The following is a 24,243-nucleotide window of genomic DNA, read 5'->3' as shown; positions in this document are numbered from 1 at the left end:
TTGTGTCCATATCTTGGCTATTGTACATAATGCTGCAATGAACACGGGGATGCATATGTGACCTCAAATTTGTGTTTTCATTTTCATTGGATAAATACTCAAAAGTGGAATTAGTGGGTCATATAGCGGTTCTACTTTTAATCCTTCAAGGAACCCCCATACTGTATCCATAGTGGCTGGGACAACTTCCGTTCCCACCAAAAGTGCACAGCGATCCCTTTTCTTCACCCTTACTTCTTTTTGATAATAGCCATTCTAACACGTGCGAAATGATATTTCATTAGGTTTTGATTTGCATTTCCCTGATGATTAGTGATGTGGAGCATTTTTTCATGTGTCTCTGGACCATCGGTATCTTCTCTTGGGAAAAATGTCTATTCAGATTTTCTGCCCCTTTTAAAAATTGCTTTTTTAAAGCTTTTTTGCTATTCAGTTATGTGAGTTCTTTATATATAATTTTTTATGGTAGCCCTTTGTCAGATATGTGATTTGCACATATTTTCTCTCCAGTAGGTTGCCTTTTTGTTTCATGGTCGGTTTCCTTTGCCCTGCAGAACATTTTTAGATTGATGTGGAACACTTAACTTATTTTTGCTTTGTTGTCTTGCTTTCTGTGTCAGATCCAAAAAAACCATTGTCAAGACTGTTGTCAAGGAGCTTACCGCCTATTTTCTGCTAGGGTTTTTGTGCTTTCGGGTCTTTTAAGTCTTTTGTCCATTTTTATGTTTGGCGTAAGATAATGGTTCAGTTTCATTGTTTTTGCCTGTGACTGTCCAGTTTTCCCCATACTGTTTTTTGAAGAGACTGTTCTTTCCCCATTGGATGTTCTTGGCTCTTTTGTCTTCTCTTAGTTGACCATACATACATAGATTTCTGGGCTCTCTGTTCCGTTCCACTGATCTGCATGTCTGTTTTGATTACAATTGCTTTTGTAATATGGTTTGAAATTGGACCATGATGCTTCCAGCTCTGTTCTTCTCAAGATTGCTTTGACTGTTCATGGTCTTTTGTGATTCCATACAAATTTCAGGGTTGTTTGTTGTATGTCTTGGTAAATGCCATTGGAATGTTGATAGGGATTGCATCGAATCTGTTGAATGCTTCCAGTAGTATGGACATTTTAACGATATAAATTCTTCTAATCCATGAGCATAGAATATCTTTACATACGTTTGCGTCTTCAGTTTCTTTCATTAGTTTCTTACTGTTTTCATTGTATGGGTCTTTCACTCCTGTGGTTAAACTTCCTCCTAGTTTAATTCTTTCTGATGCAATTGTTTCTTAATTTTGGTTTCTGCTAGCTCATTATTAGCATATAGAAACGCAACAGATTTTTGTATGTTGGTTTTGTATCTTACAGCTTTACTGAAATCATTTAGTCTAACCGTTTTTTGGTAGAGTCTTTGGTTTCCTGTATTTAATATGCCGTCTGCACACGGTGACGGTTTTACCCCTGTTTCCGATTCGGATGCCTTTAATTTCTTGCCTGATTGCTACTACTTAATCTTTCGGTGCTAAGGCATTAACTGTTGACTTCCCACTGTGGATGATGGAGAATCAGCCTTCTTTCTTCCTTGCACCTTTTATCATACGTGCACATATGTACTTTCTGCCCTCTACAACTTCCTAATTGTTGGGTGATGTAGCTATTGGAGTGGTTACGTTACTATGACCGTATAGGTCATTCTGAGCTTATTTTTCTCCGGTTTCGTTTCCCTCCTTTTCTTTTGGGTCATTTGCCATTAGTACAAACAAATCTTAATCTCTCTCTCTCGAACTCTTCCTAGACCTCCTTAATACCCCATTTCTGTGCCTCTTCATCACAGCAAAACTCCTTGACCAGGTTGTCTGTCCTGTCTTGCTCTCCTTCCTGCCGCCCCATCCTCTCTACTACTGCTGGCTGCTCCAGTCGGACTTTCGTCTCTGCCACTCGGTCGAGAAGACTTTCGTCACTACTGAGCACAAATGGCCTACACCTTGCCAAGACAAAGATTAAATCTAAGTTTGCGTCTTACTCAGCCTTTCCTCGGCTTTTGATGTGTTCGACCCCTCCCTCCTCGAAACACTTCACTTGGTTTCTGGGATTCTGTACAGACCTAATTTTCTTCCTGTGGCATTGGTCATTCCCTCTGTGTTTCGTGTGCTGATTGCACCCCTTCTTGCAATTTTCCTCTCAAAAATGCTTGTGTGCCCCAGGGCTTTCTCCTGCCCCCTTTTCTTTGCCTTCCTTAGGTAACCTAATCCCTTCCCACGGCTTCAAGCATCAGCTGTTGGCTCCAAAATGTCAAGCTGTGGCCCAGAGCTTCCCAGAACTCCAGACCTAGATGTCCATTTGCCTATTCAGCATCCTCATTTAGTTGTTTAATAAGCATTTGAAGTATTACATGGCCACAGCCAAATTCTAGGGTTCCACTCCCTACCGGATTCTCCAGCCCACTTCCCTGTCCTAGTATAAGCTGTCATGCAGTGGCTCAGGCCAACTATCTGTCAATCTGCCTTGGTTCCTTTCTTCCACATCCAGCCCATCACTACCTTTTGGTTGCCTATTAAAGACCTTTCTGTAATTCCACCTGTCCCACAGCTCCCCTGCCACAACCCTAATGTGATTCCTGCCTAGATTGCCAAGTGCCACTTCCTAACTGGTCTCCTTACTCCCCCCTTTCCCTAATGCATCCACCATCCCTCAGAGTGGTTCTGATACATTAAACCAGATCATTCATTCTGCCGCTTAAAACCTTCCCATGGCTTTCTGTTATGCCTTGAATTAAACCCAGACCCCTTCTTTGAAGCCTTCCTTGATCTGAGCCTTGCCCACCATTAGCCTCAGATCCCCATCTCCCTCCATTTCCTGGGCGTGGTGGGTTTTTCTATGCTGCGTCCTCTTTCTTCCATCTCAAGGCCTTTGTTCTTGTTCTACCTCCTTATTGCGGAATGCCTTTCTCCCCCAGTATCTTCTCTCCACCAGCACTTTCTCATTGTTTTGGTTTCAACTCAGATACTGCTTGGGATACAGTGCCGTCCTGATGCAAGCGAAAGCAGCACTTTTACTTCATCACATTCCTTTTTTTATCTTCTCCGTAGCACCTCTTGGACCTGAAACTACATTAATATGTTTTCCGAATTTCAGTCTAGAATATCATTTCTCCCCTATATCCTGAGCCCTGGGAACAGTATCTGGGACACAGGAGGAATGTTTCCTGACAAGATTCATGAAAAAAGGAAGCAGTGCATTTTGAATGTTTCGTTTACTTTGTATATTCCCATCCTCCATCGGGAAATAGAGAAAAATGATTCCAACTAGGGAACCTTTCATTTGTTTAGGCAGCATTTCAAGGTGCTTTAAATTCCGAGGACATTAAACCTTCCCCTACCGTGTTCGCTTATGAGTGTGAAAAAAAAAAAAAAGCCATTGGAGGCAAATTGTATGACTTTGGGATCACCCCTTTATTTTCTCCGTATCTCCTAGATAAGGGTTGGTCGCCAGCTTTGTATGAGCGTTATGTGTTGTTTATGTCATAAAGGCTTTACATCATCAATCATACTGGGATGTAAAATATTCTGTTATGGTGTAACAGTTGGCTTTGTGAATGTATTTAACTGGGAATAGAATCAAGTGTGTGACCAGATTCACCATCAAACATGCTTCAAGCTTTTCACTGATTCTTCTCCATATGATATCTTAAAGGGAGGTAATTTTTTACTTGACTTTTGCCGGTCGGTGTAATTTTTAAATCGTTACAAGCTCCGGATGGGTGGAAATATGTTAGTCTAAATAATAAAGGGGGGGAAAAAACCTGGACAGAGAACTTAATAATTTATAGGTAAACAGAACTCTTAAATTATATGTTACTTGGATTTATCTGGCACTTCTGTCGCTGCCAGTGTCAATTTCATTTGATGGCTCTTTGGCTGAAACCCTGTTAGAGTTTCCAGAAAGCTCCCGTGCTTACACCATTTGGCTTTGGAGTTCTCGTGAATGGCCGGCTTCCAGCTCTGAGGAAGTAAGGGCCCAAGAGATCAGGAGAATTTAGCTGGGGAGAGGATAAGTGTGAAGATGGGTATCTGAGCTACGACAGATCATCTGTGTCTTGTCCTGGCCTTCAGGGAGGCAGGTGTGCGGATGGAAATGAGCAGTCAGACTAGCTCGGATTGAACGAGGTGCTTTGAGACCATCATGTGTCCTGCAGATGATTTTCGGTGTTTTTTTTTTTCTTTTTAGCAAGTCGGGTAAAGTTTCCAAATTGGCAGGTTCCTCTGTCCCTTCTTCCTTGCCCCATCTCTAGGACTCAGCGTTTTCCTGTATTCTCCATATAATTGCTTACACTCGCCTTTCCAACATTTTTGTCCTAAACTTCTTTCTCTTTCCAAATTGGTTTGCTGAGGCTGTCTCAGGTTATGGACTCTAAGTTATAAAAGAGAGGCCTTAAGCTCCCCAGAAAGAATCCTTCTAAATAGGTGTTTAGCCCTCAAATAAGAAGGCATGTGTTTGGCACGGGTGCCTTTTTAAAGCGCTTCCCCACCTACGCTGGACGTTTGTCATGTGCATGGACTGACTCTCAGTATTGACCAGCCTGTAACAACATGGCTAGACATACCACACAGCCGTTCCTCTTTGCTCAGGTTCAAAACCAAGGAAGGAGCAGAGGAAGAGCTCGGATCATGGCTGCACATGAAATACTCAAAACTGAAAATACGTGATTCAAGGGGGAGAAGAGACTCTCACACGCTAATTTATTCCTCCTGATCTTCAGAAAGTCTTTATGTATTGAGTTCTGGATCCAGTGGTTACGGGCCTAGAATACAGAATCTTGTTTGATTTCATCCATAATACCCTCCGCGTCTCTATCTTAACAGGGCAGTCCTGTACTGCATCGAAATGTGAATTCTTTAAGAGAGCGAATGTCCGCCTTCCAGTCAGCTTTTCACTGCATAAAGGAGAATGAAAAAATGACGGACTTTCCCGAAGTCTCAGAGGCAGAAGGAGAAGTCACGACAACAGGCTTGAGTGAGTAGAAGGAATTCAGTTTGGACTTCTGTGTTGATTCAGACGAGCCTCCGAGGTATAAAAAAGATGGCGTTCCACAGTGTGAAGGCAGTCTTTTCTGAGCAGAGCTCGGTATTTTTAAATGGAGCCTAACACTTAAAATTTGGGAAATTTCACACAAAAATTTAGATTTCTGGTTTGTCTTGGAAAAAACTTGCTATCAGGCATTCCTGAGCCTACGTCTCCACATGGCCGCGATTAAGTTTTAAGCGTTAACATGTCAGAGCCAGTTAGCTCGTTTCATCTTCAGAATAAGGCATGTGGCAAATGTGAGCGTTCAAACCGTGATCTTTAGAGGCTTATTATTAAGTTTGGCAAGCTTTTCTACGAATGCCAAACACCGAACCCCGATATTATAAACAGATAGATCTAATCTGACATCTTAATAGCCTGTCACATTCTTTACCATAACTTTAGGTTGTAATTCATTTGGTTATTTTTGCCTGTCACTTTTGATTTTCCAATCACAGAGCATTTGAAACATCAGAATTAGACAAAATCTTGGCATTGGCGTAATCATCACAGCCATTCCTCTGGTGCTTTGCACTCTAAGGTTCCAGATGATTTGGTTTTGGTTTCTCGAACCACCTTCGAGCACATTCCAGCACCTCCCCATGTGCAAGACACATCCAGTTCATCTGCCTGACCCACTCTGCTGCACCCGTTTATATTTGTAGTTTGTAGCTTACCTATTTTTCTCTTGTGACCTGCATTTGCAAATATTTTACGGCCATGATCGCTGTAGTTCTGCAGACGATTAAATTCACTTTTTGTATCTAGGAAGAACAGAGGCACATTGTGTCCGGGCTTTTCATAAAATCTTATGTAGTCAAAGCAGAACCAGTGTTAGGACATAACCACATCCTTTAAAATGCTCTAAAGGAAAGGGTCCATCGTAAACTTTAAAATAGAGTGAGATACTATAACAGAGATGGAAATGTGTATTAATGTATTTTAGTACCTTTTTAAAGTCTAGAAGAAAACTCTCGTAATGTTTGTTATCCTTTTAGTAGTGATGTACTCTTGCCTTACAGTTAGATTTCGCTCCTGAATAGAAAAATGTCTTTCTCACTGGCATAGTGTTTAGGTTCAAGCGTTACGTTTTACTAAAATCATTATCGACGAAATTTTAAAAACGATACTGGAAAAGAAAAATATTTATGCCTGTGTTAATGTTTTTATTTTGTATACGTAGCCAAAAAGGAAAGGCTTGGGCAGTGTCCACAGTTTGAGTTCTCTGCAGATTTATCTTCCAAACGTCGAAGGATATCCTCTCAGAGCAACTCTGATGAAAATCTCCCTGACGCAGTTGATCTCCAGATATCCCGTAGAGCCCCTTCTCCTAATACAGGCACAACGTGTGCTGTTGAAACTTCTCCTGCAGATTTTTCTGAGGTAATTCACTTACTAGAATCATAGGAAAACGAAGCTTTGGTTTTCAGGCTAGGCGGTTTTAAGACTGTCCGAACCCTTTTTCAGTTATGGTACCTTGTACTTCTATACCGCAGCTGAGTTTTAAATTGCACTCTGTGTGTGTGTGTGTGTGTGTGTGTGTGTGTGTGTGTGTGTGTGTATTTCCTACTTGCTAAATTTTTGTTGTTGTTGGCTTAATGGTTATTAGACAGTTTTGATTAATATGTTGCTTTTGGTTACAGAAAAACACTTTATGAAAGTATTAAGCCTTCTGGTCTTCTGCTTGCGAGGAATTGTTCTAGATACTGGTGGTACCACGGTGAGAAATCACAGTCCTGCCCTTGAGCAGCTTTTCGACTGCTGGAGGAGGCAGACGTAGGAGCATATTATTTACACGTAACTGGCGAATGAGTTGAGGATTATATATGGGCTGTGCAGCTCAGGTGGGGGGGTCTTACTGCCACCAATAAGTGGCACCAATAAGTTGAACTGCCACCAGTAAGAATTAGTGAAGAATTAGTGAAATATTTCCAATTAAACCTAACTGGTTTAATACCGGCTGGGAAGCAGGCTGCTGTTTAGCTGCCCTTTGCTCTGCTTACTTCTTCCAAGTAGCTGGCGGGATTTTTGTTGCTTATAACTACTTGAAGCCTGTCAAGATGATCAAAAGACGGTAAGCAGTGTGAAATAATACTATTGAAGATCCTTGACCTTCACTCACACGTAGACAGGAAGCTAGTTAGCTCATCACTGGCTTTCCTTGCTTTAATTGTGCTGTGATACAGCAGGTTCCCATATCTTCAGTGAGAGGAGACACCTGTCACCATTACAGCTGGAACATTCCTGGCACCTTCTCTGTCACGTAGATTCAGTGCATCTCCTTTCGATCTTCTCTGGACCCGCATAATGAATGTTTGATAGTCATTAAAGATTCTTCAGGGTCCAGTAGGTTTCATTTGTATCTTGGAGTCACTTACAATCTCTGCTCTCTCTGCTTTTTCCTCCCGGATATGAAATCGTTGTCTGACAGAACCAGTAGTTTCTCATCAGAACTTGGATTGTTTGGACATACACCACGATTTAGAAATGGTTTCCACATTAATATGAGTGTGTTTTCTGTCCTAGCCATTGATGGTTTTCCTAGCCTAGCTATTGATATCCTGTTGTTTGATTAATAATTATATAACATCCTTCGTTAATTTTGAGAATTTTCTCTTTAGAATCAGTTAATACGGTTTTGTAGACTTCAAACAATAAGGCAACAAAAATGTGTCCTATAACCTTTTACTAGGGAGCTGAAATTTGTTTGGTAGGATGTTTAGGCTGCTGATGTTTTTAGTTCCATTCCTGTATTTTGTAACAATTAGGCAGATAATGATTGATTGGTTTAACGTCAGATTTCCAGATAATCTGTAATGCTTACTCAAATCTTTACAAAGATCTCAGTACTCCTGTAAGTAGTAAGATTTAATATTTCTTTAAATTTTTTTCCTCCCAAGAAATCTTTTGAATCTGGTTTAACGCAGTCTGGATATTTGGTTGAAGAGTCTGTTTCACTTTCAGATCTCACAGAAGCTTCAAGTGGTAAGTGTTTAATCTTTCCTTAATACATGCCAATTCACCCATTGAAACATATTGTTCAAGTGGATATTTATGTTTCAGCATTTACCTATATGCTGAAATTTGGGAAAACTGAAATGGTGCCCTCCATTTGAGGAGCTCACAGTCTAGTACAAATGTTTCAGAATTCTTGTTATATGAGAGATGACTTTTATTTTTTTTGAACTGCCACCAGTAAGAATTAGTGAAATATTTCCAAGCTGGTAGAATCCATTATAAAAAACAGAATCTCTGAACCCTTAACTAGTGTATTTTGTAAGACAAAACACTGCACATGTTGTTTTTGGTTTTTAAGTTTGTGGAAAGGGACCAGCATTCAAAACTTCCCCCAAATCAGTATGCTTATATTGAGTGAAAGTTACCTGTAAGGTATTAGGTTTACTTTCAGCCTACCTGTGTCTTGAAATCTTTTTTTTTTTTTTTTTTTTTTTTTTTTTTTTTTTTTAAATTTTTTTTTCAACGTTTATTTATTTTTGGGACAGAGAGAGACAGAGCATGAACGGGGGAGGGGCAGAGAGAGAGGGAGACACAGAATCGGAAACAGGCTCCAGGCTCTGAGCCATCAGCCCAGAGCCCGACGCGGGGCTCGAACTCCCGGACCGCGAGATCGTGACCTGGCTGAAGTCGGACGCTCAACCGACTGCGCCACCCAGGCGCCCCGAAATCTTTTTTTTTTAATATTTATTTATTTTTGAGAGACGGAGAGGGACAACATGAGCAAGGGAGGGGCAGAGAGAGAGGGAGACACAAAATCTGAAGCAGGCTCCAGGCTCTGAGCTGTGAGCACAGAGCCCATCACAGAGCTTGAACTCATGAACCACGAGATCATGACCTGAGCAGAAGTTGGATGCTTAACTGACTAAGCCACCCAGGCTCCCCTGAAGTAAAACTTGTACGTATATAGTTAGGTCTTGCTTTTTTATTTATTCTGAAAAACCCCTTCTTTTCCATGGGAGTGTTTGGCCCATTAGCTTTTCAAGTCATTATTGATACGGTTTGATTTAAATCTACCTTTTTTGGGGGGCACCTGGGTGGCCCAGTCAGTCTAGCATCCAACTCAGTTTCGGCTCAGGTCATGATCTCACGGCTTCCTGGGTTCGAGCCCACATTAGGCTCTGTGCTGGCGGTGTGGATTCTGTCTCTCTCTCTGGCCCTCCCCCACTTATGCTGTCTCTCTCTCAAACTTAAAAAAAAATTTTAAATAAGTAAATAAATACCTTTTTTTCACGCGTATTCTCTTCTACTTTTTGTTCCTCTGTTTCCCTTTTGTCTTTCTTGAGTATATTTGAAATCTCCTTTTTGGAAATCTGTTTATTCATTACCTTTTATCTGTTTTCAATATTAAAATATTAAAAAATGTAAGTGTATATATTACGTATACATATATACATATTATATATATACATATTATACGTAGTATACACATATGCATATATGTGTATTATATATACATATCATACGTGTTATATATACATATCATACATGTTATATGTATGTATATACATGTATACACGTATATAGGTATGTATGTATACATGTATATATGTATACATATATATGTATTAAGTGATCTCTAGTCCTAACATGGGGCTTCAACTCACAACCCCAAGATGAAGAGTTGCATGCTTTACAGAGCCTGCCAGGCGCCCCTATCCATTACCTTTTAAACTCACCTTGTTGCATCTTTTTTTGTTCATAGTTACAATTGTAATATACATCCTTAACCTTTCACAGTCTACTTAGAATTAATACTGATAACTTCAGGTAAAAGACAGTACATTATGATGATTTATAAGAATACAAATTGGGGGGCGCCTGGGTGGCGCAGTCGGTTAAGCGTCCGACTTCAGCCAGGTCACGATCTCGCGGTCCGTGAATTCGAGCCCCGCGTCAGGCTCTGGGCTGATGGCTCAGAGCCTGGAGCCTGTTTCCGATTCTGTGTCTCCCTCTCTCTCTGCCCCTCCCCCGTTCATGCTCTGTCTCTCTCTGTCCCAAAAATAAATAAACGTTGAAAAAAAAAAAAAATTAAAAAAAAAAAAAAAAAGAAATACAAATTGGTACAATGGATTACTACCTGGCAATGAGAAGGAATGAAATCATGCCATTTGTAGCAACGTGGATAGAACTAGGAGGTATTATGCTGAGTGAAATTAGCCAGAGAAAGACAGATATCATATGTTTTCATTCATATGTGGATCTTGGGAAACTTAACAGAATACTGTGGGGGAAGGGAGGGGGAAAAATAGTTACAAACAGAGAGCGAGGGAGGCAAACCCCAAGAGACTTCTTAAATACAGAGAACAAACTGAGGGTTGATGGCGGGGCAGGGGAGGGGAAAATGGGCGATGGACATTGAGGGCAATTGTTGGGATGAGCACTGGGTGTTGTATGTAAGCGATGAACCACGGGAATCTACCCCCAAAACCAAGAGTACTTTACACACTGTATGTTAGCCAGTTTGACAATAAATTATGTATGTATTGAAAAAGAAAAAAAAGGCAAGGACCCTGGCCTATAGTCCTTGGACATTCACTTTCAAATGGAGAGCTTTCCTCCTATTCCTCCTTTCTAATCTTATGGTCTAATAAACTTTTGCCTGCTGCTCAAAAAAAAAAATGAAGAAATACATATTGGTTATCTACATGAATATTCCTTGAATGAGTAAATATTTGGATGACCAAGTATACATCCTTCAGATAAATTTGATGTTCATCCACAGTTCCTAAAAATACTTTAAAGCCATGAAGGTGACATAGGTGTCTTATTACTAATGAAGGTGGCTTTTAGACCCCACCCAGTGGCAGGAGCTGGTTGCTGGGCGGACCAGCCATGTGATTGGAGGGTTCAGCCCCGCCCCCTGATCTCTGAGGAGAGGAGAGGGGCTGGAGGTTGAATCAGCCAGTGACTTCATCAGTCATGGCCATGTAATTGAAACCTCCATAAAAACTCAAAAAGACAAGGTTCAGAGAGCTTCCGGGTTGGTGAACATGTGGAGATGTGGGTACCTCACCCTATGTTCTCTTCATCTGGCTGGTGATTCGTATCCTTCATCATTTCCTTCAATAAACTGGTAAACATAAGTGTTTCCTTGAGTTCTGAGCTGCTCTGGCAAATTCAGAGAACATAAGGAGTAGGTCCCGAGAGCCTCTTGATTGATAGCCACGCTGTCAGAAGTGGAGGTCACAATCTGGACTCGTGACTAGCATCCAGTCTAAGGAGGAAGTTGTTGGAACCTCTGGTCTGTAGCAGGTGGGTCAGAGGCACAGGAGACAGCCCAGGACTTGTGACTGGCATCTTAAGCGGGAGATGGGGGATGCGCTTGTAGAACTGAGCCCTTCACCTCCAGAAGCTGATGCTGTCTCTGGATAGTGTCAGAATTGGGTTGAATTCTTAGACACCCCGCTGGTGTCTGAGAATTGCTTGCTGGTGGTCTGTCTGGGAGATTCCCTTCCCCCCATGTTAGAATTGGGTCCCGGAACCCGAATAGAGTTGGTGTTAGGGGAGATTGAAGCTTTACCTACTGTATAGATCTATTTCCTATCTCCCCACCCGTGTCTTTTATGGTATTCGACACTATAGATACCCTCTGTATTTAAATCCCACAATATTTTTGCTTTCACCAATCCTATATATTGGGAGCAGAATCTTCTCTGGTTATCCTGATAGCTATCATTTCTGATGCTCTCCATTCCTTGCTGAGGATCTAAGTTTCCCTCTGGTATCATTTACCTTCAACCTGAAAAAGAACTTCCTTCAGCATTTCTTGTAATGTAGGTCTTCTCTGACTTAATTTGAATCATAACATGATGGCCGAGGCACAGAGCTGTGTTAGATTTTGTAAAAGGGGATAGAAAATACTTAGAGGAGAGCTCGCAGAGGAGAACCCACATGATACCTCCATGATCTCCTTGCCTTCTCCACCCTGTTTTACCCACCTTGCCGGAGATGCAGCCCGTGAATCTGCCTTCCTACTCTGTTCTGCCCTCCATATATCTGAGATGAATTTTATGGACGTTGATAGCCTCACTGGCCGTCCCTTCTGTTCTTTAATCATACCTTCTCTTTTCATTTAAGCTTCCAACCCTCCTTCCCTTCCTTTTTTTTTTTTTAAGGTATTTATAATTTATTTCTTACAAAAAATAATTCTTCAGCATAAGTGTGTTTTCTGTGCTGTTTTTCTTTTATATCAGCATACATACATATAAATAATTAGATATCATTCAAAATTTAACTGGGCCTCCTGCGGTTTTATTTGCTAGATCTGGCAGCCCTACTCACAAATGACTGAGATAAAAGTTCCCTGGTGCCCCTTCGTCGTCTGTGTCTTCTATTGACAGGAAAAGGAAAGATGTCAAGCAAATGGCCTGGGCCACTCACCACCACACCCTCCTGCCTCTCTGAACAAGCATGCCCCCCCCCCTTTCCTCCTGTTATGGTAGATCCTCTGGGCTCTTATCTAAGGCCAACCCCTTCAGTATGGTCCCTTCCCTCTTTGAGGACCTTCTGCATGAAGTGTCCCCTCTTTTCTGAGTTGTTCATTTTTCCCATTAACATGCAACGCGCTGTAGTATCTCCCATCTTAAACTGGCCTTTGTCCCGGGGTTTCCTTTCAGCCAGAAACCCATTTCCTTGTTTTCCTCTGTAGCAAAGCTCCCTTTTTTAAAACAAAAAAAAATTTTTAATGTTTATTTATTTTTGAGAGACACACACAGAGCATGAGTGGGGGAGAGGCAGAGAGAGAGAAGAATCTGAAGCAGGCTCCAGGCTCCACGTTGTCAGCACAGAGCCCAACGCGGGGGCTTGAACTCACAAACTGCAAGATCATGACCTGAGCCGAAGCCGGCGCTTAACCAACTGAGCCACCCAGGCGCCCCAATGTACCAAAGCTCCCTTAAAAGAACAGGCCGGGCCTGTGCCCTCGCCTCCCATTCTGTCTCGATGCAGCTCCAAATGGGCCTCGGTAACCAGTAGCCTCTTCATTGCTATCCCAGTAGTCACTCTCCATGTACCCTCTCCTTGGCGTCTCAGCATGGCAGGCAGAGCTGACAGTGTCCTGTGAGAAACCATTTCTTCACTGGGCATCGGGACTTCATTCCCTCTTGTTTCCCCCTATTTCCCTGGCCATTTTCTATTTGTCTGTTTTCTTTATTCCTTCTCTTCCATCCTGACCTTTAAACATTTGAATGCCCTGGGTTCAGTGCTCCCGACTTCTCTCCACACTCACTTCCCTAGGTGATTGTAGGCATTCCCACCACCTTGAATGCTGTCTCTGTGCTGTTGACTTCAAAATTGCAATACCCGTCCTTGGTGTCCTCCCTGAACTCTAAACCTAAGTGCTCAGCTGCCTTTTCTGGTCTCCACATGGATGTCTAATAAACATCTCGGACTTAACATACTCAAGTGGGTCTTAACTGTTTCTCCTTCCGGAGACTGCTCATCTGTTTGTTTGTTTCGGGTTTTTTTTTTCCATCTCTGTAAACAATACTGACCATTCATCCAATTGGCTTGTGTCAAAAACCTCGACATTACCTTGACACCTCCCTTTCAAAAGTTAAACTTGAGTGCCGTTAACAAATGCTGTTGGCTTTATCTTGACAATGTATCAAATGCCTAACCATTTCCCACCTCCTAAGTATCATCACTGTGGTCCAGGCTACCGCCTTCTCTTGCCTGGATTGTTTTGTCTCCTCTGTGATTTCCCTGCTTCCATCTCTGTCCACCTCCCTCTTCGGACTCTTCTACACGGTGGGCAGGGTGCTCCTTTCAAAATGACAGTTACACTATATCATTCCCCTTCTCAAAATCTTTCATTGACCTCTCGCTGTACCTAGAATAGTAGCCAGTCCACACCCGGCCTGGTCAGTCCTTAGCCTTCTCTTGGAAGCTTCTTATCTCTCTTCTCCTTGCTCAGGCTGTTCCAGCCACACCGGCCTCGTTGTCCCGCTAGTGTGTCGGTACGTTCTTCTCTCGGATCTTCGCACTTGGCTTCATGCGTGTAATGTTCTTCCCTAGATGTGTGCGTGGCTCACTTCGTCCCTTCACCCAGATGCCTGCTGGATCCCTGAGACCCCTCAAAACAGCAGCTCCCCCCTCCCACCATATCCTGCCTTATCCCCTTAACTTCTACATCATTTCCTTTAAAGGCCTAAATTACTACTTGTCGTTATCGAAACATTTCTTTAATCTTGTCTCTTTATTTGGAGATGACTGTAGAGTCGCTTGCAGTTGTACGAAATAATATAGACATCCAGTGTCCACCCTCCCCAGTGTCCCCCAGTGGTGACATCTTGGGTAGCAGTAATATGGTGTCACAACCAGGAAATTAACACTGATACAATCCACTGACTTTTCTTCAGATGTCACCAGTCTGACGTGCACTCATTTATGTGTATATTTAGTTCCATGTGATTTTAACATGTGGGGAGACTCATGTGGCCACACTGCCTTCAGTCAAGATAGAGAACCGTTCCAGCAAAGGGAACCCTCATGCTGTGCTCCCCCTTTCGTAGCCATAGCTTCCTCTCACCTTCTACCCCTCCCAGGTCTTTTATACTGTCTATTTGTTCCCCAAAGTGTGGGAGCTTTATGTGGGTTTTGGTTTTGGTTTTGGTTTTGGTTTTAGGTTTATTTTGAGAGAGAGAGCATGCGAGCAGGGGCGGGGCAGAGAGAGAGAAAATCCCAAGCGGGCTCCACACTGTAAGCATGGAGCCTGAGGCAGGGCTCGAATGCATGAACCGTGCGGTCATGACCTGAGCCGAAACCAAGAATTGGGACGTTTAACCGACTGAGCCACCCAGGTATCCCGGGGGCTTTGTGTGTTTTATTCATTGTTGTATCTCTAGCACCTAGAAAGGAGTGCCTGTCATGTCTAGGTCTAGCACCTAGAAAAAAGATCCCAACATGGTTGTTAAATGTGGGTCATAAAGAAATACTCCCGTGAGAAAAAAACTTTGCAGGAGGAAGCTTTGCGTTGTTTGCAGGCACACACAACATATAAATGTTTTGATTTGATAATCTTTCCTCTTCTCATCCCATCTTCTCCCTCCCATCACCCTTGCATCCTGAGATGCCTCTGACTCCAGCAGTAAAATTGGTCCTCAGTCGTTGTTCAACTCAGGTTAGTTTTATGGTGTAAGTCTTGGGTGTTGTGAGTGGAGGCAGGCTAACAGTCGCTCTGTTTTGCGAGCACCGTCTTAGATTCGTGGGAGCCAAAACTCTTCGCTTACCTTTACCCTCAGTAGTTAGCAAGTTGTGACCATTGCCACTTCTCTGTCTTCTTTTTATATATCCAAATGAAATTCCAGATATCATTCCCCAAGCAGGATATATTAGGGTCGAATTTCTCTCTTTCTTTCTTTTCGTTTTTTTTTTTTTTTTTTTTTTTTAAGTTTCTTTATTTATTTTTGAGAGAGAGTGAGTGCGGGGCAGGGGCAGAGAGAGGGGGAGAGAGAGAATCCCAAGCAGGCTCCATGCCGTCATTGCAGAGCCCAACGACCCCACACAGTCGATCCCCTGACCGTTAGATCACAACCTGAGCTGACAGCAGGAGCCGGGCATTTAATCGACTGAGCCACCCAGGCGCCCCTAGGGTGGAATTACTTGTAGCACGTTATTCTCTTTGCAAATACATAATGTTTTTGGTGTGGAACAACCTGATTCAGATGTCTTCTACGTCTCTTGTTTACGTGTTCACTCGGAAGGAGTCAAGGTTGCTGAGTGTGTAGAGGGCGAAAGATCAAGTGTTGCTGTTTCCCTTGACAACTTGATGGAAGTGAGCACAGACACGACTCCTGAAGGCAGGTCACTGGTCACTCCACTCTGCAAGAGGGACGTTGCATCCTCTGAGACCTTCGTACTTCGTTCGGTGCTAAAGAAACCCTCTGTTAACCTGTTTCTAGAAAGCCTGCAGGTGAGTTGAGAGCTACTTGTCCTAAAGCGAATGGAATAAAAAGTCATTTTGGTTTAAAACAGCACGAGAAATCTGATGTTAAAATCCAGGCTGCGGGCGCCTGGGTGGCTCAGGCTGAGCCTCCGACTTCGGCTCAGGTCATGATCTCACGGTTCTTGGGTTTGATCCCCGCGTCGGGCTCTGTGCTGACAGCTCAGAGCCTGGAGCCTGCCTTGGATTCTGTGTACCCACCTCTCTCTGCCCCTCCCCCCACCCATGCTCTGTCTCGCTCCGTCTCTCAAAGATAAATAAATGTTAAAAAACAAAAAAAAAAATCCAGGCTGTGAATGCTGTGAGAAGTTTGAATGGCTGGGCTCTGGACTCCAGGTGCCCGGTTTCAAACTCTGACTCTGAAGTTTAAGAGCTGGGCAAATTCTGTAACCTTTTTGTACCTTGGTTTCATCTCTGCAAGGATGGCTAATTTGAGCAGAGTAAGTGGAATAATAATAGGAAATTAGCACCAGTGCCCGGCAAACGAGAGGTAATTTTTTTTCCAATCCGTACGCATTTAAATATATAGCCATGCCTGCACATCTCTTTCTTTTCTGTTTTCTCTTTTAAAGTTTATTTATTTATTTTTGAGGGAGAGGGCGCGTGTGTGCCCGCAAGTGGGGAGGGGCAGAGAGAGAGGGAGACAGGAGATTGAGAATCCCGAACTCAAGAACCGTGAGATCATGACCTGAGCCGAAATCAAGAGCCAGACTCTTCACTGACTGAGCCACCCAGGCGCCCTGCCTACACATCTGTTTCTAAAGCCAAAGTAAAGTAGTACCTTCTATTTACAGACGTAGTTATGGTCAGTGGTTATTTAACTGTTCAACAGTTTTTCTGGTTGAAGAGCTGATGTGGGTCTCTATACAGGGCTGCTTATTCATATCCTATGTATTTGGTTTCTTTTCAAACAGGCTTAGCATCTTCATGATCCGTATAACTCTTACTGATGAACGACGTTACGTAGCAAACAGCCAGTCCCACCACTGAAATTATGTGAAGATTTTTATAATTGATCTTTTTACTAAGCTCTCCAAAGTTTGTAGGTGTATACACTTTGAGTTGTTTGCTAATTTTCACGGTTGTTTTGATTATAAACAAATGTAAAAATTCACAAGAATTTTATTTTCTAAGTTCACTTATTTCACAAATAATGGGCGTTTTCCTGGTCAGGAAAATGAAATGGACTTGAGAGACAGTTGCTCAAGGAGGGTTGTTTGGGGCAGGGCATTTGCTTAGAGAAGGAGGGGCTTTTGGAATGGGTGCACTGGAGAAAATGAACAGCTCTAGAGAACAAGGACTGGTCCAGGGTTTGGGAAGCAGATGATGGTTTGGAGGTGACTCATGCAGCCCACGGCCCTGGCGCTCCCCTGCTTCCCTCCAGTGGCCCTGTGTTGAGTTTTGCCTTGTTTGGCGATTCGGGACTTGCGCTGTCCCTTCCTCACGAACTCTATAATCTTTTGGGGAAGCAGAGAGGGACAGATACCACCTTCTTTCCCTGCTCCTAAATCAGGAATATAGTAATGGGGACAGGAGATTTCCACACTTAAAAAAAGTCTGTTTCCCATACTTAAGAGACAAAACACCCTATTATGCCATTCACCTGTTTTCTTGTTTTTGTGCAATTTTTACACCTATAGATAGCCTCATCTGAAACCATCCATAGTACATCACACCTCTAGCCACTCATATTTTCCTTAACTTCATTTGCTAGATTAAAAATGATGGAATGCATTCAGCCCATGTTATGGATTTCTGTTCTTTAATTTTCTCCTAAAATACGATTTACTAAAGTAATATAGAGAGAGTCCAGGTTTTCTTGTGGCTGATGTCACTAAGCCCCAGAACAGTTATGAAAGCAAACGTAATCTGCGACACTACATAGTATTTATTACCTTTGGCAGAAGAAAGTTCAAAGTGACCATTCCTAATGACTGTGAGTGTGCATTTATATGCGTAAAATTATTCATGGATGTTTATTTTGTTTAGGAACACCGTGACAATCTCTGTGATGACGGGACTCATCCGAGCTTAATCTCAAATCTTGCAAACTATTGCAAAGAACAAACAACAGGTAAGAAATCCACACTTATTTGGAAGCCTGAGGATACCGTTTTCTTGTAAAACTCTGTTCTAGTATGTGGTATTTTCAATGATCTGCTAAATGCCTCGATGCTTTGGAAGTTACATGGGAATGAACAGTTGGTTGGAGTCTGAGAATTGGTCTGTTCATTTCATCTGCCCATTTGTACTTAATGGTAACACTTAAAGGAAATTAATATTCCAATTTTGTAAACTTCCAAGATACTCATGCAAAATTTACTTTAAAATCTATTACTGTATTGTAATTAGAAATACTGCTTACCTTTTCCATTTTGAATTTTTTTTTCTCTACAAACAGTATTTACTATTATACAAATAATAGCTGCTAAAAGATTCTAGGATACGTACTTTAGATAAGAAATGTAGCCTAATTTTTTATCTACCCATTCATTATCTACAGAAAGTCAAGAAAATTGTAAAGTGCCAGCCTTTCTAAATGTCAGGAAGAGGAAGAGAGTTACTTTTGGAGAGGATCTAAGCCCTGAGGTGTTTGATGAGTCTTTGCCAGCAAATACTCCGTTGCGTAAAGGAGGAACACCTGTTCGCAAAAAGGATTTGAGTAATGTCAGTCCCCTGCCACTCGAGCAATCACCAGTTCCTGCACAGTTACCACAACCAGATTTTGATGACAAGGGGGAGAATCTTGTAAGTGTGCAAAGTGTGGAGCAAACTTGTTTATATTTTCATCAGACCTCACCTGTTTTATGTGAACAGTAATTATGCTTTGAAATCATGAAATGGACTAGATGATGTGTCATGGTATAATTTAATGCACTTGTATAGGTAGGTTCCCCCCCCCCCCCCACCGCCCTGCCCCGCCCCATCCTGTGCTCATCCCGACAAGTGCATGCGTTATTCCCTGCTCTCTCCTACTTGCAGGGTTCCTTGTACATAGAATGTTTCGTGGAGCTGAAATACTGTGGACTGTAGGATGTACCGTTGCTTTATGTATCACCAGGAGAGAAGGCTAGACCGTAAGCTCTGGCGCCCCATGAATTTGTAAGATGCGCTCAGATTTCAGAGGAGGAAAGATGTGAAAGAGCACCAGTCTTAGAACTGACATGCTGTAAATATACACTTGTTTCCTTCAGATGAATTTCTGTAGGGAGAATTACCGCATGAAAGAAGAGGAATGCGTTTCACCTTTTTGATACATATTGGTGAACATCCAGAAAGTGTACCAGTCTGGACTCAATAGCAGTATAAATGGTTTTATTTTACCATACTTTGTAAACCCTGGGTATTAACTGTACTTTTTTTTAGTAGCTTAATGGAAAAAGATGACTTGAAAACTTCTAGTTTTTACTAGTGAGGTTTGAACATTTTTCATACGTTTGTGAGCCATTTGAATTTCTTCTGTAGAGAATTGCCTATTTTTATATTGGGACCATCATTCGTTCTCTCCCTGGCCTATTACACTTTGAAATAAGAATACTCCACTCTCAGCCAAGATGGAGTCAAAGGGACCTAATTTATGTTTTCATGAGAAACAACTAAAAGAAAAACCCCCCAGAAAACACACAAAACAGTGGTTCTCAGACATTGAACATCAGGAAGCATAGGATAGTAATCCCTGAGAGAGGGTAACAAGTGAGGCAAGCTGTTCGAGAGCCCCAATTTACTGCCTGGGCTGGACTGCCAGGCCACTGCACAGGAAGGGCTTACCTTGGCGGAGCCTGGTGGTCTCCGTGAGTTGAAGGGATGGGAGTTAGGGTCTGGAAAAGTGTAGGAGGCTAGAGCTTATGGCAGAGTACCAGAGAGGAGAGAGCTGCACAGAGAGCTTTGGAGATCTGCAAAGGGTCTCACTTGAATCTGTAGCTGAGCACTGGTCTCCATGAACTTGTAAGTAAACTGCCCGAGGCCAGGGAAATGACTACCCAGATGGAACAGAGGGAACAATCCCTAGGGTTCACAGAGGGGCAGTAGTAGTGTTCCCAGCAACCTGAGTGGTGGAAAAACCTTATAATTCACAGCACATCAGACACTCAGGAGAGTATTGCCTCACTAGTAGAACAGAATTAGATTAAAAGCCTAGCAGAGTTTAAAAGCTTTGAAAGGATACCACTTTTCTCCAAGTAACTTTACTGCATTGTCTAACAAAGCTCAAGAATAGCAAAACTATCCAGTGTCAAACAGTGTTACATTCAAAATGTCTGACATTCAATTAAAAACTAATAGACATGTAAGAAAAGGTGCCCCCATAATAAAGAGGAAAATCAATCAATAAAAGTAGACCCGGAAATTACACATACGGTAGAATTTATAGACGGAGGCATTGAAAGTTTTTTTAATCTATCTTTCCTATGTTCAAGGAGGTGCAGGAAAGAGTGAGCTTGTTAAGAACATGAGATATAGAAAAGATCCAACTTGAACTCTGAAAATTATATTCTCTGGGAAGAAAATTAGGTTGAATGAGATTAATAGCACATTAGAGACTGCAAAAGAAAAGATTACCAAACTTAAAGATACAACAATAGAAATTATTCTGCATGAAAGAATAAAAATGACTGAGCAAAAGCGAGCAGTTGGTAAGCTGGGGCAACTTTAGGTGGCATAATATACATGTAATTAGAGTCCCAAAGGAGAGGAGAGATCAGACAGAACAGGAAAAAAAAAAAAAGTTTGAAACATAATGATGGAAAATTTTCCACTATGATAAAATGATAAACTCACAGATCCTGAAGTCTAGCAAATTCCCAGCACAGGCAACATGGAATAGTATGCAAAGACACATCATTGCTTAGAATCAGTGATATATGGCCTGCAAGGAACCAGAGTAAAAAGACACATGACATAAAAAACAACAATATGAGAGGCAGCAGAACTCTAATTAGAAACTGTGCAAGCCAGAAGACAACACAGCAGCATCTTTTGAAGACGTACTTAATTACTTGGAGCAAAAAGCCAAATAACAGCAACAACAAAAACTTGTCAACCTAGAATTCTATATCCAGTGAAACTATATTTCAAAACAAAGGTGAAGAACAGGCTTTTTCAGACATATGGAAGCTGAGAGAATTCATTACTTATGTAGCAGGGTAGCATTAGAAGAAATGTTATGGGAAGTCCCTTCATCAGGAAGAGAATGGTTCCAGATGGAAATCTAGCAAAGGAATGAAGAGCATTGAAAATGCTATAAACACGTGGGTGAATGTAGCACACTTTAATCTTTATAAAAAATTGTTTAAGGCAAGAATAACTAGTGTATTATTTGGTTTATAACCTAGTTAGTGAAATATACAACAAAAGTAACATGGTATGGAAGCTGGGAGGGGTTTTTAACCTGTACGCAAAGTGGTATAAGTTAAAGATGAATGCTGTAAACCCTAAACAACAAACAAAACAACAACAAAAATGTATGGGATGCACCTAAAGCAGGCTTAGAGGGGAATAAAGCCTGTATTTCAACATAAAGAGACAAATTGGTGATCTCAACTCCCACTTTAAGAAACTGACAAAAGCAATTAAAGCCAAAGTAAGCAGAAGGACTTAATAAAGATAAATGCAGAACTCAGTGAAGTGAAAAAGAAAAGCAATAGAGAAAAGTCATTGAAATAAAAAGATTATGCCTAAAAACAATAATATGAGTAAACTTGTAATCAGACTGTTCAGGGAAAAGGGAAGATACTCCAACTACCAATATAAGGAATGAGCGGTGACTATACATTCTAACAGGTATTATTAGAAGGTTCATACAGATAAAAGGATAATCAGGAAGTATTATGAAAAACTTACTGCCAATAAATTCAACAATTTAGATAAACTAGACCTATGTCTTGAAAAACACAAACTACCCAGTCTCACTTGAGAAGAAATCCCTTACCTCATCCTCCCTATATCAGCTGAAGAAATTGCAGTTGTAGTTAGAACCTTCCCACGTAGAAAACTGCGTGTCCAGATGATTTTGCTACTGAATTCTACCAGACACTTAAGGAAGACCTCATTTTGCAGACTCTTTCAAACAAATTGAGGAGGTGGGAGTAATTCCCAGTTCATTAATGTCAGCATTAACCTGACACCGTAGTCAGACATTATCTTTTTATTTTTGATTTTTTCAGTTTTCAGAATTTTTAGGAACAACTATTTAAAAACACTAGTCACGAATCCATGAATTAAATGTGTATTCATTAAATGTAAACATTCCATTCTTTTTTTCCTTTTAAATATGTATTTCATAATCAGACATTTTTAAGAACACTATAATCCAGTATCCTCATGAACATAATACATAGAGATACTACATCATGACCAAGTGAGATTTAACCCAGAGATGCAAAGTTGGTTTAATATTTGAAAAACAAGCTGTAATGCACCACATTAAACTAAGAAAAGCCATATGGTCATTTCTGGGGAAAACAAAAAAAACCTCTATGCCAAACTAATGATTAAAGACAAGTTTCTTCAAAGTCACAAGTTTTTTTCTATGAGAAACCAACAGCTACCATCATACTAGCAATGTGGTTCTGCATTTATAGTGGCATTTTCTCTGAATTTCCCCTGAATAATATTGAAATGTTAGGTTGTATTTATTAATGGAATGCCCTATTTATTTTAAAGTTAAGATGCGTGATTTTAAATAAACCAAAGAGTAACTTGTTAGTGGATCATTATGGCTACTTTCACTTAATGTTTTATTTTTATTTGTTGGATTGTAGTTAATAAACATAGTTTCATTAAAGATTGGTAAATATTATAAAATGTGTTTATATCCAATATCTTTGTTTGCTTTGACTTTTTTATTGATTTCTCATCTTTATGATTATTACAATTCCACCTACAAAAGTCCTTATTTTCTTTTGGGCACATACGTCCACTGAGTTTAAGGATGCCTAATTTCTGCTCTTGTTTTTCTTTGTTCAGGAAAACATAGAACCTCTTCAGGTGTCATTTGCCGTTCTGAGTCCTCTTAATAAGTCTTCAATCTCTGAGACTCTTTCAGGTAGTAACTTTTTTTTTAATCTTATAATCATACAAGTGTCATTTTCAGTATGTGTCAATATGAAACTAAATCTCCTTAATTCCTTTTAAAATTTTTATTTTTATTATAATAATGCATGTTTGGTTTAAAAAACCAAATAGTATTGGGGCACCTGGGTGGCTCAGTCGGTTAAGCATCTGACTTCGGCTCAGGTCACGATCCCACGGTTTGTGAGTTCGAGCCCCATGTTGGGCTCTGTGCTGACAGCTCAGGGCCTGGAGCCTGCTTCTGATTCTGTGTCTCCCTCTCTCTGCGCCCCTCCCCTGCTTATGCTCTGTCTCTCCAAAAAAATAAATAAATAAACACTAAAAAAATAAAAAAAATAAATAGTACAGGAAAGCTTATAAGAAGCCTCTTGCCCATCCAAGTCTCATATCTTTTAATCACCCACATTGAACTTCCATAGATAGGTAGTGCCATTTTTCAAGTCACTGCAGGCAGTGCAGTTGCCCTCTCAAGTCTTAATTATCAGTAGTAGGCTCCTTTTGTTGAGTGATCCGGATCGTATGGGTCTTTTTTCAGTATCCAGACCTGTTCACCAACATTAACTTGGCCTTTTGGACACATGCACTTTTCAAGGTCTCTGGCTTTTTTTTGATCATGATAAGGCAAACCAGGACTTAGACGACAAATGTTATGGGAAAAGCACTTAGGATGGGAACCATTATTCGTGTTTCTCCCCCTTGATCAAAGTCCTTTAGTGGCTTCTCATTAGCTAGACAACACGAACCAGGTTCACGGGTGCAGAATCCAAGACCTGTAGTGCGAACTTAGAGCTGAGCTTGGAAGCATAGTCTATCATATTCTAAAGACTGTGTGCTCTTTAACACACATTATACTTCCTTTCATTTACACCATTAAAAGTGGTCAGATGAAAAATTACTTGAATTTTGTAAATTACAATAGTTATTTTCAGGATCATCTTAATGCCCTTCATTGCAATTTTATTGTACAAAATGTAGCTTGGGATAAATGGATGCGATCAGTGAAAATATGGTATTTCCTATAATATGATTTAATCTGTTGTCTTAGGGTAATATGCTGTCTCTGTGGAAAGTGGTGACGGTTTCTGGGTGTTGAGGGAACTTAAAATTTTAAAGCATGTTTTTGAACCTCAAAATTTATTCTTGATAATTATTTATGCTT

The 24,243-nt window shown here is 41.1% G+C and overlaps 1 protein-coding gene across 6 annotated transcripts in view; it reads left to right on the top strand.

Moving 5' to 3' along the window:
- Window positions 1-24,243, top strand: part of CDCA2 (cell division cycle associated 2) — a 52,930-nt gene that overhangs the window by 10,689 nt on the left and 17,998 nt on the right. For 2 of the 6 annotated variants that reach the window (XM_045456768.1, XM_045456767.1), the window contains exons 5-12: window positions 4,855-5,005; window positions 6,240-6,439; window positions 7,957-8,041; window positions 15,144-15,194; window positions 15,778-15,986; window positions 18,006-18,090; window positions 18,520-18,764; window positions 22,980-23,058. In XM_045456768.1, coding sequence (XP_045312724.1) covers window positions 4,855-5,005; window positions 6,240-6,439; window positions 7,957-8,041; window positions 15,144-15,194; window positions 15,778-15,986; window positions 18,006-18,090; window positions 18,520-18,764; window positions 22,980-23,058 — 1,105 coding nt within the window. Of the gene's footprint in view, window positions 1-3,548; window positions 3,690-4,854; window positions 5,006-6,239; window positions 6,440-7,956; window positions 8,042-15,143; window positions 15,195-15,777; window positions 15,987-18,005; window positions 18,091-18,519; window positions 18,765-22,979; window positions 23,059-24,243 lie in introns of those variants that run through there. The other 4 variants (XM_045456770.1, XM_045456769.1, XM_045456772.1 and 1 more) reach the window with 3 other exon arrangements.

Source organism: Leopardus geoffroyi, chromosome B1 (genome assembly GCF_018350155.1).
Source record: "Leopardus geoffroyi isolate Oge1 chromosome B1, O.geoffroyi_Oge1_pat1.0, whole genome shotgun sequence".
NCBI lineage: Eukaryota > Metazoa > Chordata > Mammalia > Carnivora > Felidae > Leopardus > Leopardus geoffroyi.
This window is presented reverse-complemented; position numbering and strand designations above follow the sequence as displayed.